The sequence below is a fragment of the Paralichthys olivaceus genome, chromosome 22, assembly GCF_024713975.1.
Source record: "Paralichthys olivaceus isolate ysfri-2021 chromosome 22, ASM2471397v2, whole genome shotgun sequence".
Taxonomy (NCBI): domain Eukaryota; kingdom Metazoa; phylum Chordata; class Actinopteri; order Pleuronectiformes; family Paralichthyidae; genus Paralichthys; species Paralichthys olivaceus.
The window spans coordinates 7,728,744-7,743,583 of NC_091114.1; the positions used below are offsets into that span (position 1 = coordinate 7,728,744).

Here is a 14,840-nt window from a genome sequence, read left to right on the forward strand (position 1 = left end):
ATTTTTACCTTAAGTCTTACTATCGACTGCACACCATCAGATTCTCCAGAAGATAATAAGATAACTGATGAGCTCTTGAGGGAAACTGTAATAATACAACAGCTCCTGTATAAATGCAGAACCTGGTCAAACTGAAATGCTGTCGCACACTCTGTGGGTTTGGTATTTCAGTTGCAGAAGTGAATTTAATAGCCTCGAAGCGGCGACGGGGGCCACACAGAAAGTGGCACGGTCGTATGACATAAGTCACAAGGTCTGATTAAGCTCTCTGGGAATGTAGGAGCTACCAGTCTTAGACAGTAGCCACCACTAATTCAAGGATATCTTTAAATCCTCTAGTAGCTCAACCTTTGACTATAAGTCTAGCCACATGATAGTCCACTGCATATTATACTATACATTTAATACTGTTCTATCAACAGTTGGCCCCATATGAGGACAAATAAATGTGTTAATATAGGCCTTCATGTGAAGTTTGCCTTTTGGATGGACCTGTGTAGAGGTGATCCATCATCCCTTACAGTCATCTATTCATCCATCCATCCTTCCATCCTCTCTTCTCACTGCTTCCCACAGCTTCTACTTTCTGGGTTATGGGATGAAACCAGCTCCTGCCCCGAAGAAAATCGTCTTGTATGACACCCAGTGTCCCCTGTTATCAACCCTGTCAGTGACAAAACCGACCGATTTCACGCATTTTTCCACGATTTTTACGCACGTCTGGCAGAGCTGAGGAGATGGTGGTTCCTCTTCTGAAACCAAAACAACTGGAGCTGGAGGAGAGCAGCAAACTAAAGCACGAGAGCGAAGCTTGAAGCAGGTCCACTTCAGAGCGAGAGACACCGAGAGAGACAAAGACAACCGATCCACCGCCGGAAATCAAGTGTATTTACCTTCAAAATTAAAGCGCGGCATCAGAGGAGGAGAGGAGGCAGGTAAGTTGAATATTATTAGATCACAATGGAAACATCTTGATTGGACATAAGAATGTGTGAGGGAGATCATTTTAGGAAATCAAATAAGACTTTATTAATCCAGAAGGAAATAGTTATAGAATTAAGCAATGGATATCAATGTAATAATAAAACATAATAAGTGAAAAATAAAATCACAAAGTGCATCGGGAGTAAATGCAGAAATGGAGAATGAAATAACTGATGAAGGTGTAAGAAGTATGAACTCTATCTTCTATCGTATAACGTTTTCTGTGAATGCGTCACATGTGGTTCTATTTTGAAACCCTGCAGCGGAAGCCTGTGTTGTGGTTACGGCGGGTTTGATTCCGGAGTGCCAGCAGACGGACGCCGGGCGTGCGCACGGGACGCAGCTGGATGATGGCGCTGACGGGGCTGCTGCTGCTGGAGCTCGCTCTCTACTCCAGCTGCTTCGTGTGCGGGATCGTGGCCGCCGCCTCCACCACCATCGTCCAGGTGACTTTTCAGGAATTAGTCCGATCCGTTGCTTCGATCTCCTGCCTCTTCCGGGTGGACTCGCTGTGCGGTGTGTTTGTTTTGTGTGTGTTTTGTCCTGCGCGTGCATCAAGTGAAAAAGTTTGTTTTTGACACTTTTTAAAAACACTTTAGTCAGTTTGAATCACTTTTATTCATTTGTTTCCACAGTGTTTCTGATATTAAAGTGATTAATAGACTCTGTTTTACGCTCTTTACGTGGATTAACTGAGCGCGTGGACTTGCACGCGCATTCACTTTCTGCCTAGGTATCATCATCTTCGTCATTTTCGTCATCGTCACTGCTTGGCTCATGAGTTGCGCTCATCTTACGCTATTTGCGCAGAAAAACAACTCTCCTCAACTTAATAAGGAAACGCGCGAGCACGTGAAAAAAAGCCCCCGAGGGTAAATGCTGGATGAGCGCGCGCGCGTTAACAACAGTCATGTGTCCTCACTCGAGATACTAGTGTGTGTGTGTGTGTGTGTGTGTGTGTGTGTGTGTGTGTGTGTGTGTGTGTGTGTGTGTGTGTGTGTGTGTGTGTGATCTCTTTAGGACCTTTCCAGTATAAACACTGATCAGTTGTCCTCATGGGGACACACAAGAAGAATCCTGTAGTTTGGATGTCTTCTGTCTTCAGGACCTTTACATTGACCCTGTCAGGACCAGTGGACCTGAGCTGGGTCCTAACGAATCAAAGCTTAATTTCTGAGCTCCTGTTTAAGTTTAGAGTCAAGATGTCAACTGTTGTCAGGTTAAAGTCAAAGTTAAAGGGGATAGTTCACCCAAAAATGACAGTTCACACATTGTCTACTCACCAATATGTCGATGGAGCTGTGGGTGAAGTGTTTGAGTCCACAAAACACTTCTGCACTTTCAGAAGTGACTTCAGAAGAAGTGGTCACCATTTACTTTGGCTGAAACCTCCTAAAGTGTTTGGTGGACTCAAATACTTACGTGGTGAGTAGATAATGTGTGAATTTTCATTTTATGGTGAAGTATCCCTTTCAGGTTAAACATGAAATGGTCATGGATCAGGTACGTTTTTATCCACTCATCAATACAAAGTACTTTCAATAGTTTTGAGGTCTAATTTTGGTTAAAATCCATCATTATGAGGACATTTTGACAGTGTGGGGACATTTGTAGCTGGTCCTCGCAGCTTTTAAGGGCTGTTTGACTTGATGTTGGGATAGAATTATGTTTAGGCCAAGGCAAAGATTAGGGTTAGGGCTTTAGATGTGAATGTAGGGGTGGAGGGCTTGTTATTTAAACACAATAACAAAACAGAGACAGTTAAAACATCTCACATATCTCCATCTTGTCTTTTCTCACAGGGTAATTTCGGAGGTCTGTGCATGCTGTATGGACTCGTCAACTACAATGCAACAGCAGGGCTCATTGGAATCCAGTCATCCAGCTCCCCGTCTCTGTGTTATTTTGTGTCGGCCATCTCAGTCATGGTGGCAGTTGTGTGCTTCTCGCTGTCTCTGTACTGGGTGTACACTCTCTGCATCGACGGGGAATTCAGAAGGTGAATATTTTTCATAATCGGAAATCAAACGGGCTGTAAACACAGTCTGGTTAGAGAACAAAAATACAGCCACGCTAAGGTACTACACCAATACTCCAATGGGTATTTTCTACACCAATATACATAAGTATAGTTTAGTAAGCAGAACATTTCAAACCTTTGACATAGGCCAGTGTTATGATCACTTATTTAATTTTCTGCTACATGAACAGTTGAATTACTGCAAATTACACAATCCTAGAAAAATACAATGGACATGAACATGAATAAGGAAAGTTAGATTATGATGTTTACATGAGTTGCTAATAAAATATCCCATCAACATTTCTGTTTCCATGTTACAGAGCATGATCTGATCATAATGTGGCTCATAAGTTATTTTTAACTGCCATATATGTCGATGTTGCAAAATGAGAACTCCGGCAGGATGTTAGAATGTGATTAAGACTCATGTCGACATGATGTCAGGTCACAATTTTATTTTATTTGTGAAGTGTATTTTTGTTTTAACATGAAACAGCATCAAACCCAGACGAATAAACCTTATTAGGACAAGTGAGTTTAATGGTTTCATAGAGATTAACTTACAGAATTGATGAAGAGGTAACAAAACATGGAATAGAAAATACAACGATCAAAGCAGAGTTTACTGTAGTCATGGTGACATAGTCTTTTGACCTAATTTCCTCATCTGGTCAGAAGGTGAATCAACTTTTTATTCCTGTGTTTTTCTTTCCCCTTGTGTGAAAAAGGCTCACAGTCGCTCTCACGCTCTTGTTTCTCCTCCTCTCCACAGGGAGCGAATGTGGATGAACCTGATTGTGGCTGTGTGTGGCATCTTCCTCTTCTTCCTGCTCATCACAGGCTGCATTCTGAAGATCGGACGTGACTCGCTGTGCAACTCTGTGCTACACGCCGTTCCCAACATTACCAGGTGACGCACGCACGCACACACACACACACACACACACACACACACACACACACACACACACACACAAAGGATATTGCAACTAAAAAGACATGCATGCACAGACACGTCCACATGACCTAGACGTCTCACAAACAAATCACAAATGAAACTAAACCATTTAAAACCCGCAGAGTTTTACTTCCTGATTCTGTCTGACTCGGTCATTAACCGACCTGCCTGTCTTTTGGGGGCCGACGCCAATATCGATATGCGAGAGTAAATAAATTCAGATGTACATCGACCAATACATGTATTAAAAATATATGTCACTATCATATAACTTTTATGACAAAGTTTACATTTTAACCATAAACTTCAATATAAATGTCAAGTACAACCAAATATATAGAATATAAATACACATCTTTGTCTGTCGTCTGTTCTGTGAAATATGTTTTCATATCAGCTCTCATCTGCAAACTGAAACATAGATTCTGATGTTTCTGTGAATAATATCAGACACTATCCATCGACTTTCTAACACGCGATCTGTTTCTGTCTGTCAAGTTGTGAGGAGGCCCAGACTAGAACCTGGGCGAGTCCTCTGAGAGCAGGAAGGTTCTACAGCAGTCTGTACAAAGCTGAGGTCAGTATTTCTTCCACTGCTTTTTATTTTATGTCTTTATCCTCTTGACTAGTCCTCATAAACCTTTGCACTTTGATTCAAAGCAAGTACAATAAGGTATTTCATGTGTCGTCTTGACGTCCCTATCAGACAGCGGTGTGGGTCAACTTCTTCTTCTGGCTCATCATCGGGGTCCTGGTCATCATTCAGCGGCGCCAGATTTCCGGGGCGAAGATGATCGTGGGGGGTTTCGGCGGGCCGTCCGGTGGGCTCTTTAGCGACCCAGGGGTGACTGCTGCGGAGACCGAGCCCTTTTTCAACCGCCCCCCGCAGCCACAGTGAGGACGTGCGTCACAGAGTAGAACACACACGCTAACAGCAGCGACATGTGGAAATAGGGTTAATACACTGTTTTTTTTTAGATGCTTGTGATCAAATGTGAGTTAATTTGGCTGATTGAGGTTGTGTCAACAACAATAGAATCATTTATCGACGAGGATGGGATTCGAACCCACGCGTGCAGAGCACAATGGATTAGCAGTCCATCGCCTTAACCACTCGGCCACCTCGTCCTGTTTGGCAGGTTTACATGAAGCCCTAAAATTTCGCTGAGCCGTTTGTGATTCCCCTCAGGGTGTGTGTGTGAAGCAGAAGTCCAAAGATTGAACTGCTGATATGTGCATTTACCTCGAAGCCTTTTTCAACATCCGAGTCCTGGATCACACAGAAATGTGGAGTCCTGCATTTGGTTTGTTAACACAACCAAGGAACAGGACGTGTTCACCACAGGCATTCATGTTATATTTCACCAGTGTGCTCAGATTTTGTACTTCAGTTGTGATTTGCAGATGTTTCCGTCTTTAAACATTTCTCATTAAATTAAAATTGACTTTTTTAAACCGCCCTCCCACCCAGTACCTCCCAGTTTTAATAATGTTTATTTATGACATTATTGTCCCTTCTTTTTAATTTGCTCTCAGTTACTTCCTTGTTAGCTGTGAGCTAAACCACTATTCATGCATCTGTCGTGGCCCTATTTTCTTCGACCATGTACTCTAGTTTCACTCGGAGTCTTACTTATATCAGATATTGTTTTTGATCACGTGTTGCAGAGTGAATGCACTTCAGGGCTGTTTGGTCCGGAAATCAAATATTTGGCTGTTTGTAGTGATGCTACGACACTCATGTGCTAAAATAAACCAAAGAGTCTAAACACAATGACATAAACTTCTTCTTTTATCTATTTATTTATTGCTGCTGTTTAAGGTTTTGTTTAACTCAGTCTAGTGACAGAGCGAATGGAGGCAGGGGATCTGATATGTTAAGCTGTGACTCCCTCTGGTGGTCGATGATGAGTAAAGACTTCCACTTTCTCATAATTACGATTTACTATTTCATACTTTCCATTTTTTAATCTTGATGCCATTTTTATGCCTCCATGCCTGTGACAACCAGTGGCCAGAGACATTATGTGTTCAAGTTGTCCATCTGTCTGTCTGTCTGTCTGTCTCTCTGTCTGTCCGTCACATACATGTGAACACAGTACAAATGTTCAGTTTGACTTAAGCTGATTACATTTTTGGAGGTTAAAGGTCAAGGTCACTGTGACTTCTCGTTACATATTTTCTGCCTTGTTAACTTCTTAAGAACCTAAGAACTTGGTATAATTGTAGTTTGGAAACTCTTTACTTTGCAGAACAGAGTACGAACTGGACGCAGTAGACATTTCTGTCTTAAAATCTGTTCTTTTTTAAACCGAACACCTCTGAATCGTGTGATGGCCGCAGAGACTGTAGGGATGTTGCGTCTAAATGCAGCTGCATTCATTCACAGCAGTTGCCAGACAGATCAAAATAGACGGGATGAGCTGACTCCTGCTATTCCAGCAGGACTCCTTCTGTCTTTCCCCTTAACTGCGTAATCTCCGAGGATTACCTGACGTGCCCAGAGTCCCGAGGTGGAAGATAATGTTCACTGAGGAGAGAAAGAAAGGAGAGACACACCAGGAGACGAATACAGAAAAGTCTTCACTGATCTGTACAGAAAGTAGAGTTCATATTTTTATATAAAGAGAAAATCCGTAAAGGACGACAACAACAGGAGAGAGAACTCTGGAGAACGCTGAGGACTCTTTGAATCTCGAGTCGGAGAAGGGAACCCCCTCAAGGCTCGTGATAAATCTGACTCTGGAGTCTATGGTGAGACCTTTTCATCTCTCTTATTACATTTAAGATGTGTGGATGTAAGAACGCATGAATGACAGAAGGAAAAGGAGGAGTGTGGAAAAACATGCATCAGAGATTGAGTGCTGGTGGGAGAGGAATGAAAGAGAGAAGAGCAGTGGACAGTGGAGACTGAGCTTAGCTGTGATAAGCCTCTTTGAGCTACTTCACTCTCCACACATCAAATGTTCTGTTGTAAACCTGTTGATCTGAGCTGGGGCTCGTCACTGTGACATATTGATTCACTTTATCTGCTTTTTTGGCAGGAGAGCTCGGCTTTACTGCCAAATCAGACAAAAACTATGGAGAACAGAGCAGAGTCCTTGAATCTCACATTGTAATCACAGACAGGCCTTCAACTTGACATTTACACAAGTCTGTCTATTAAGTATCTGTCTCCTTGAATGTCCTTAACCTGTCCACGTCCAAAGCTGACCTCTGTCCATCTCCCTCCAGAACATGTCTCGTGATCAGTGCGAGTCTGTGGCCGTGAGCGTGGAGTCCCTCCTCACCGACGCCAAGAGGATGCAGCTGCAGTGCCGTGAGCGCAGCGATCAGCTCTCCATGGCCGCCACGCAGCTGAGGGTGGAGTCGGCGTCCCTGAGGGAGCAGTGCGAGGCCACGCAGCTCGACATGGCGCACATCCGCCGGCAGCTGGACGAGCTGCTGGACACCAAGGCCGCCTTCGAGGCCAGGGAGAGGCAGGCGCGCAAGCTCAGCAAGCAGCTGTGAGGAGACGAAGAAGAGGAGGAGGAGGAGAAGGTGGTGTGAGAGAGGGGAGCAGCATCCTACATGTCATGAACTTAGTATGCAGGCTCCCCGCTGAAATCCTTTTTGTTTAGCACCCAGGAAAAAGAAGGGATGAGGAAAGAAAGAAGAGAATTTCTCAAGAAAGAAGAGGAATAGGTTTGGGAGGAGGAGTACAGACAGAATGCTGCTCAGTAGAAAGCAAACCTTATATGAAATCACATTTCAATTCACTAGATTTTTATGTGCAGCAAAATAAATATCAGTCCCCTAAACATGTTTGATTTTTTTTACAACAAAATCTATGAAATATTCAATATTTAATTAAAATATTGAAAAATGTCCCATATCACAATGTTAAAGCAAAGCATTCTTCTTTATTGGGTCATTTCCACTCCTCCAAAATATTTCATGGAAACCAATTAGTATAGTTTTTGTGTAATCCTGGTCAAAAATGTGGAGTGATGGTTTAGAGAGTCAAGAGAAAGCAAAAGAATAAAATGTTTTAGACCCAACACCAGTTTAAAATGGCCACTTGAAGATTTGCTGTCATTATCAACAGATCCTGAATTATTTTTCTGAACAAACAGGAAATCATAACTTAATTAAAACAGCATGTTTGGTTTGTCGGGTTGAGAGAAGAAGAAAACAGCACTTTATAGCTTTATAGACATTTACAGTTACTTTGTGATTTTTGCTGTTACGTTGCACACACTTGAGTTTCATCCCTCTCCTCTTCTTTTTCGTGTCAAATAAAAAATTCCAAACACATTTTTCTTTCCTTATGTCTCATTCTGTTTCTTACTGATATGTGTGTGGGCAGCAGAAGGGGCGAGAGAGTGAGAGTTTGTGGATGAGTGGCACAGAGAGAAAGTCTTGACTTAACTTGGGCTGTTTCATATGTATGTATACGTTACCGCAGATTTCTCCAGAGGTGAGTAAACAAACAGGCAGATATGAGATTGTTGAGTGAGAACGAAAACTGATCCTATCTGTAGTGGCACATGCTGAGTCACACACACACACACACACTGGTGAAACATCCTCGTTATCTTAATTGTTCATTTGTTTTTTGAAGTGGGCAACACATCTTCTTTAAATGTCACATTTATTTATTTTTATCTTTAGTATTTGGACCTTTTCAGTGATTTTTGATTCATCCATGTGAATCCTTTTCTGGATCTTGTCTTCGGACTCCAGGTTTTGTGTGTGTTGGTTCTTTTTTTGCTTTGTGCTTGTCCTTTGCTTCCTAATCCTGTGATTGTCTGCACCTGCTGTCTGTGAGCCACCTGTGTGCTGTGTCAGTACTGCTCACTCTTCTCCGTCCGTTTGTCCATCAACCTGGATTTACCTCGTGCTCCAGTTCTGCAGGTTTGTTTCCTTTAGTTGACTTTTAGTTTGCTGGTTTACCTGCTTTTTTTAAATCCCACACACCTGCCTGTGGGTCTGCGAGGAACACAAAACATGACAGCGACTGTTTGGTGTGTGAACTGCTGGTGTCATCCATTTGTTGAATCTGTAGTTGTGTCTCTTGATGTTGCTTCTTATACTAATATCCATTTTTATCCACTTGGCTGCAGCAGAGACAAGTGAACACAAGACTGATGGTGCTATGGAGTCATGTGTTTTTTTGCATTGTCACTGTATTCCACTGATTAAGACTGGTGACACGTGTGTAAACATGTATGGAAACAACAGGTTTCATGTTTTCTAAGGGAAATTGATTTAACACATTTGTTATAGTGATAAACAATCATGCAAATAAGTTACAAGAAACCACAACATGGCAGATTTTAAATTATGAGGAACCAGAACAATGTGCTGAGAAAAACAGCTGGTGATACTGATACGTGAGCCATTGGGCCATTTAACCACACGTAGATATGCAAAACCCGTATTGGAGGTAAATGTTTGTCATTTCCGATGTGTTTGATAAGTTTCGTGATTTTCAATCCCACAAAATGTGACAAATTGTAAAAACAAAACATTTGGTGCAGCTTGGATCCTTAATTCATGTAAAATGTATCATTTCATTGATGATGATAATGAAATTGATGAAAGTATTGATAATAGCTGCTTTAATAAGAAGCATTGGAGAACATAAACACAATATAAAGGCCTAGCTGTCCTGTCTGACAATAATACAAATGTTCTACACGTTCTAACAATCATGAGTGGAAACGATGCATGGGGTAAATATGAATTCAGTCTACATGGCTACTTTGGGTCTTATTCTTTAAGTTAATAAATCCCATTGTTCTTGTTGTTTTCAAGGTTTCCTGCCGTTGACCTGGGTCAGCGGTGGAGTGGTGATGGTCCCCACAGTGCTGGGACGTAACAACCGGGGGCTCATCTGGGATGAACGTCCACATGGGGGAAGTAAGTGTGATTATATGTGTATCTCTTGTGGTTTTTGTCGTTGTTGAGTCATGCATTTGACTGGATGCTGGGTTCATTCTGTATTTCTTTATGTAGCCATCCAGTGAAATGTTGTTGCCTAATTCATTTTCAAAGGTGAACCTGAGTGTGGCAGTAGTGATGACTTTACATTGTGTGTAGTGTGTGTATGTGTGTGTGAGCTTTCTGTTGTGTGCTGCATTTTGTGTTGTTGTTGCTTAGTTTGGTACCTTGTGCATTACTGTTGTATTTAATTGAAGTGATCAGTTTTGTTACCTTTTGTTAGGTTTAGTGTATTTAAGTAAGTTTTAAATATTTCCTTGAAAGAAATCTCAAAATTACAACCTCTTGCTAATTTCATTATGACTTTATTCTTAAAATATTTAGATGTTCTTATTTTCCTCCAAACCATGACCATAATGCTTCATAATTAAATATAGACACACACCACAGAGAGATGCAGAAGCGAGACAAGTTGTGTCACAAAGCATTACAATTTTAATCATCATTATAAATCATTCTATAAATACATGGTGGTCATATCATTAAGAAGTTATTTTAAATAGCAATAGATAACAAAAGAGCAGTGGGAGAGATGTTTGTTGGGGTCGAAGGAGAAAGGAGTAGCGACGGTCTGCCGGGCTTCAGTCGAGGGCACGAAACTGGGACTGTTAGTGGAAGAAGCTGGGAATGTGTGTGTGCGAGTGTTCAGTTTGGTTTCTTTGCCACTGGGACCCTCGTGTCATCACCGCTCTGAAAGACAAACTGAGGATGCGTTAGAGACTGAACCCTCACAGCGTGGTGTGGTTATAACGTGTGCTGTGGGAGAGAGGCAGACTTACTTTCAGGCTTCTTTTTTAGCGGCAACAGTGCTGCTTTTGCCTAAAAAACACACAGAGTTACGGAAACATCTGGATAAAAATAACTGCAGAAATTAAGAATGAAAAGTCAAACACGGAAAGAATAAATCACCTTCTTTATAGCGGTCCAGTCTTCGAGGATGTCGATGTCTCTCAACATGTAGACGATGAAAGGTCCTGTGAGATGGACGAGGAGTTTTCCATTGAACAAAGCAGTAATTTCATTTTGTAGTGAATTTGAATTTTTAAATATGCAGTTCAGAGAGCAACAGCTGGAAAAATATGAAGATGGTGGGATTAATAGAAATGTGAAGAGTAGGATCTTTATTTTTTTTTTACCTGAAACCAGAGCCACTTTCTTTTTTCTCTCCATGCGACCCAGCAGATTCTTTCTTTTACACTTCTTTCCCCCAACATCATCGCTCCACTCTGAGACAAGATCAGATCACATTCATTACATGACATTCATATGAAGCTGTGTCTCTTCTGGCAGTGGACTAAAGGGACACAGACAGGAAGTAACATGTTACAGTGAAAACAGTGTATGTACCCGAGGTGAGGTCTATATTCTGTCTGTCCTCCTCCAGTCTCCGGATCTTTTCCAGCAGCTCTGTCTTCATGGCATCAAACAGCAGCGTCCTCTCACTCTGTAAGTGTGCACGCGTACACGCACAGTTTAGTTTAGTAATAGTTCAGCTTGTGTCGCGGTGCAGTATCCAGTACCCTGTGTTAGTACTGCATGTGTGTGTGCGTTACCTCCAGGTGCTGCCTTGCTCCTTGCACTTCACACTCGTGCTTGTGTTTGATCACCTGCAGACACAACTCTCTGTACACTCCTGAACATACAGAGAGAGAGAGAGAGAAAGGTTGTTGAAGACAGAAACAAGTTGCAGTCGTTATTTTTTTAGATTTGGTTATTTCACTTTTCTGGAAGACCGAAACTGTCAAAAGTGACCATTAAGACCAACGCTTAAATGCTAAGTGTGCACCTACTGAATTAAACTCACCTGCACACAGAGCTTTGCCTCATACAACCCTATTGTTTTGTGACATCATCCTTGTTTACGGCCACTTAATGTGTTGGGATCAGCCGGTGAGCTGTAGTGATGTGTTACTATACTATCAAGTAGAACTGAGTCAGACACACAAACAGCAAATGAAACCTCTGATCTGGATTTGTTTATGTCTTGATAAAGGCATGGTAGTGATGTCAGTCTTTTCTCACCTCATTTCAACTAGTTATCATTGTGGACTTCACAGCACGTTCTACATTTCAATTTATCATTTACATAATGACATGAAGTCTTTTTTTAATAGGTTACGTTTTTGGGCATGTCATAAATAATAGAGCCTGACCAATATGGATGTTTGGATACAGATATTAAGATGTGGAAAAATTTCAGCTTACAATATAAATCAGCTGATAAGCATATTGAAAACATCGACAATGATTCCTGAGATATTTTCTTCTATAGAAAAGTACAAATAAATAAACACAAAATGCAAACTTAGAGAACTGGAATTAAGGAATGAAACATATCTTTTACAAAGTACACAATTTTTCTGCATTGTTTATTCCACAAAGAAAAGTTTTCAAACAATGATACCAATATATCTGTGAAAGGCTCGTATCTTTAATTCATAGAGAAGGTTGTTGCTGCCCTCCTCGATGATGTGTTCAGTGATGAGCTATCAGAGTTCTGGATCTGACAGGAGGATGTTGTAGTCTTTTTAAGAAAAGGAACATGTACCACGTACCGGCCACCTGTGTTCGTATCTGCATGCTGTTCTGCAGTGCAGCCAGTGGTTCTCTGTATTCTCCAGCCTTCCCTGTCAACACCTCGTCCAGCTTCACTTTCACCTGGTTCAGTCGCTCCCGAAACAACCTGCAATCACACAGTGACGTCAGTCTCCTTTGTTTTCTTCTTCTGTCCTCCACCAAACATCTGTGGAGTCTGTCCACCCCCCTCTACAACTCTACTTACTTCTCTTTCAGCTCCTGAAATTGTTTTTCGAGATCATACATCTCATCGAGACATTCACCCCTCCTCCGCTCGCAGTCTTCGTCGTCCATCTCTTCACAGGGACAGAGAGACAGAGACAAAAACAATGAAAAACTCTCTCCTTCTGTCACTCGGGAAACATTTAGCAGGGCACTTTTGTTTTTTACCTGAACTCTCCTCTTCTTCCTCCTCCTCCTCTTCCTCACTCTCTTCCAGGTCACTCTCCCTCTCTTCTGTGCTCTCCTCCATGGTTTCATCTCCACCTCCTCTCCCTTCGTTTTCTCTTGGTTCCTCCACCTCTCCGTTGGCTTCAGGGAGCTGTGACTCTCCTTCTGCCTCCATCTCCTCCTCGGGCTCCCTCACAGGGGGCTGTGCGGGCATGGCTGAGATAATACAGGGTGAGAAGTCATAAGAGGAATTACTCACAAAATATGGCAAAATAACGGGGTCAGGGAAGAACCCATGAAATCAGGTGCCTTATTCTAGTGTTTGACTGTGGGTGCTGTAGAGTTGTGCAGTCTGATGGCTGATGACACAAAGGGGAGCACCAAGCGCTTTGAGGCACGTGTCTGGATGTGGCTTTTACATTCTTATAATGTTGTATTCAATACCTGTCTTGTGCGTATATATTAATATCAGTCTATAGATAGATAGACAGATAGATGTACTTGATTGATCCCAACTTGGGAAATGATTGTGTTACAGCAGCATGTCGTGGGCATGCACATGTTTTCATATCAGGTGAATATCTGTGCTATAATAATAATAATGTTTCCTGTGCAATCGTGCTGTTCTACTACTCTCTCTGCATAATATTCCCTCTGTAGTACAACTTGTATTTTATGTACACATCTCCATATCTTTGACATTTAGTTTGAATTGTCTTGCCTATTTTTTTATTCTATGGAGGACTTACACTTTCCTGATCATCTGATCTTTATAAGATCCTAATCTTATTTGATCTTTATCTTATCTTCTCCTTTACTTATCGTATCTTTATTGTATCCTTATTTGATCTTTGTCCTACCTTATCTTTATCTTAACTTTATGTTTTCCTTACTTTATCTTAGTCTTCTCTTATCCTTAAATCTACCTTATGTTATTAAGCAGTGGGCAGACAGCGGGATACAGCTACCGTTTGACTTCCGGTTCTCTGTCACCGCACAAAAACAATGTCCCATCAACCTCATCGATCACCAGGGCTTTCATTTTGTAACCGGAAGTGCTGCTCCGCTCTGCTTCTCTTGACCACTACCAGCTTCCGTGACGTCATCGAGTAAAGCTCGTTACCCGCTGAGCTCTTTGATGCGAAGTGTGAGGTACTGACTGACAACAACTGTCGGTAGTTTGTGAGAATGTCACCGAACACAACCGACGCTGCGTCGACACCTAACACTCCGGCCGCTTCGGCCATTTTCACCTCGCGTGAGTGAGAATGAAGCGCAGCGAAGTCAAGTGCAACACAAGCTCCCTGCTGCGGGACGGACCCGGGGGCGGCTGCTCACACACCGACACGTCTCGTCTGTGGAAGTGTCTCATGTCTGCTCATGAACCGACTGACAACAGACAGAGGCAGCTTCCTCACGGAGCCGCTCTTCAGACGAGGATTAACAAGTGGCGTCCGTTCTGTCCGGAAACAAGGAAGCGTCCACCCCCCGCAGAGGGAACAGGAAACAGAACACTCACCTGCTCCGGCTCTCAACTCAAACTCTCCTTCTCTGCATTTCCATCTTTTTTTGAAAACTACTTCCTCCTCCTCTTCACTTCCACACTTTGCCGGACTCCACAGCCCCCGCGCGCTCAGCCAATCAGCGACAGGCCCCGCTGCTCCGAAGGCGACCAATGGGAGCGACCGGTCCCCGGTGAGCGTCGCCCGTCCAATCAGAACGCCGGAGTGCGTTACAGGAGCCAATCACCGCTCAGGTTGTTGCCGTGGCTCATCGCAGTGAACCAATAGGCAGGAGGTGAAGCGGAAAGCGCGCATCTGGCTTTTTTTGATAGTATATCTCATAATATGATGTAATATAATATAAACTAATGGAATATAATGTAATGTTATATCATGTAATATAATATAATATGATGTTATA

General features: G+C 42.4%; 3 protein-coding genes and 1 non-coding gene across 8 annotated transcripts in view; 2 read left to right on the plus strand and 2 right to left on the minus strand.

Annotated features, from left to right (window-relative positions):
* The first annotated feature begins 791 nt into the window (after positions 1–791).
* Positions 792–5,739, plus strand: tmem179ba (transmembrane protein 179Ba). Its single transcript, XM_020095371.2, has 6 exons — positions 792–935; positions 1,248–1,430; positions 2,787–2,983; positions 3,780–3,917; positions 4,464–4,542; positions 4,672–5,739. The coding sequence occupies exons 2-6, from the start codon at positions 1,332–1,334 to the stop codon at positions 4,861–4,863; spliced, it is 705 nt and encodes a 234-aa protein (XP_019950930.1). The 5' UTR covers positions 792–935; positions 1,248–1,331; the 3' UTR covers positions 4,864–5,739.
* trnas-gcu (transfer RNA serine (anticodon GCU)) lies at positions 5,012–5,093 on the minus strand. Its single transcript has one exon. It is a non-coding gene; the product is annotated as a tRNA-Ser (tRNA).
* Positions 5,740–8,731: 2,992 nt separating the features above from the next.
* The window catches only part of zdhhc21 (zinc finger DHHC-type palmitoyltransferase 21), a 40,752-nt gene continuing 34,643 nt past the window's right edge, over positions 8,732–14,840 (plus strand). Inside the window, exons 1-2 of one of the 4 annotated variants that reach the window (XM_069518825.1) lie at positions 8,732–8,861; positions 9,765–9,869. In XM_069518825.1, coding sequence (XP_069374926.1) covers positions 9,803–9,869 — 67 coding nt within the window. In that variant the 5' untranslated portion in view covers positions 8,732–8,861; positions 9,765–9,802. Of the gene's footprint in view, positions 8,862–8,887; positions 8,972–9,764; positions 9,870–14,840 lie in introns of those variants that run through there. The other 3 variants (XM_069518827.1, XM_069518826.1, XM_020095591.2) reach the window with 3 other exon arrangements.
* On the minus strand, positions 10,363–14,595 carry brms1 (BRMS1 transcriptional repressor and anoikis regulator). Of its 2 annotated transcripts, none has more exons than XM_020095594.2 (10): positions 14,437–14,595; positions 12,918–13,133; positions 12,733–12,823; positions 12,506–12,633; positions 11,504–11,583; positions 11,298–11,394; positions 11,087–11,176; positions 10,860–10,924; positions 10,730–10,769; positions 10,363–10,652 (listed from the first exon to the last, which is right to left on the minus strand). In XM_020095594.2, the coding sequence occupies exons 2-10, from the start codon at positions 13,129–13,131 to the stop codon at positions 10,633–10,635; spliced, it is 825 nt and encodes a 274-aa protein (XP_019951153.1). In that variant the 5' UTR covers positions 13,132–13,133; positions 14,437–14,595; the 3' UTR covers positions 10,363–10,632. The 2 variants fall into 2 exon arrangements, with proteins under 2 accessions (XP_019951153.1, XP_019951154.1); XM_020095595.2 differs by having other exon boundaries at positions 10,363–10,640; positions 14,437–14,581.

What these genes read in the sequence shown, in the direction of transcription:
- tmem179ba (XM_020095371.2), top strand. Translation starts at nt 1,332, where the DNA reads ATGATGGCGCTGACGGGGCTGCTGCTGCTGGAGCTCGCTCTCTACTCC. An exon ending in ATCGACGGGGAATTCAGAAG is followed by an intron (nt 2,984 to 3,779) that starts GTGAATATTTTT and finishes TCCTCTCCACAG; the next exon opens with GGAGCGAATGTGGATGAACC. An exon ending in GCCGTTCCCAACATTACCAG is followed by an intron (nt 3,918 to 4,463) that starts GTGACGCACGCA and finishes CTGTCTGTCAAG; the next exon opens with TTGTGAGGAGGCCCAGACTA.
- brms1 (XM_020095594.2), bottom strand. Translation starts at nt 13,131, where the DNA reads ATGCCCGCACAGCCCCCTGTGAGGGAGCCCGAGGAGGAGATGGAGGCA. An exon ending in GAGCAAGGCAGCACCTGGAG is followed by an intron (nt 11,395 to 11,503) that starts GTAACGCACACA and finishes GCACACTTACAG; the next exon opens with AGTGAGAGGACGCTGCTGTT. An exon ending in GCTAAAAAAGAAGCCTGAAA is followed by an intron (nt 10,653 to 10,729) that starts GTAAGTCTGCCT and finishes ACGCATCCTCAG; the next exon opens with TTTGTCTTTCAGAGCGGTGA.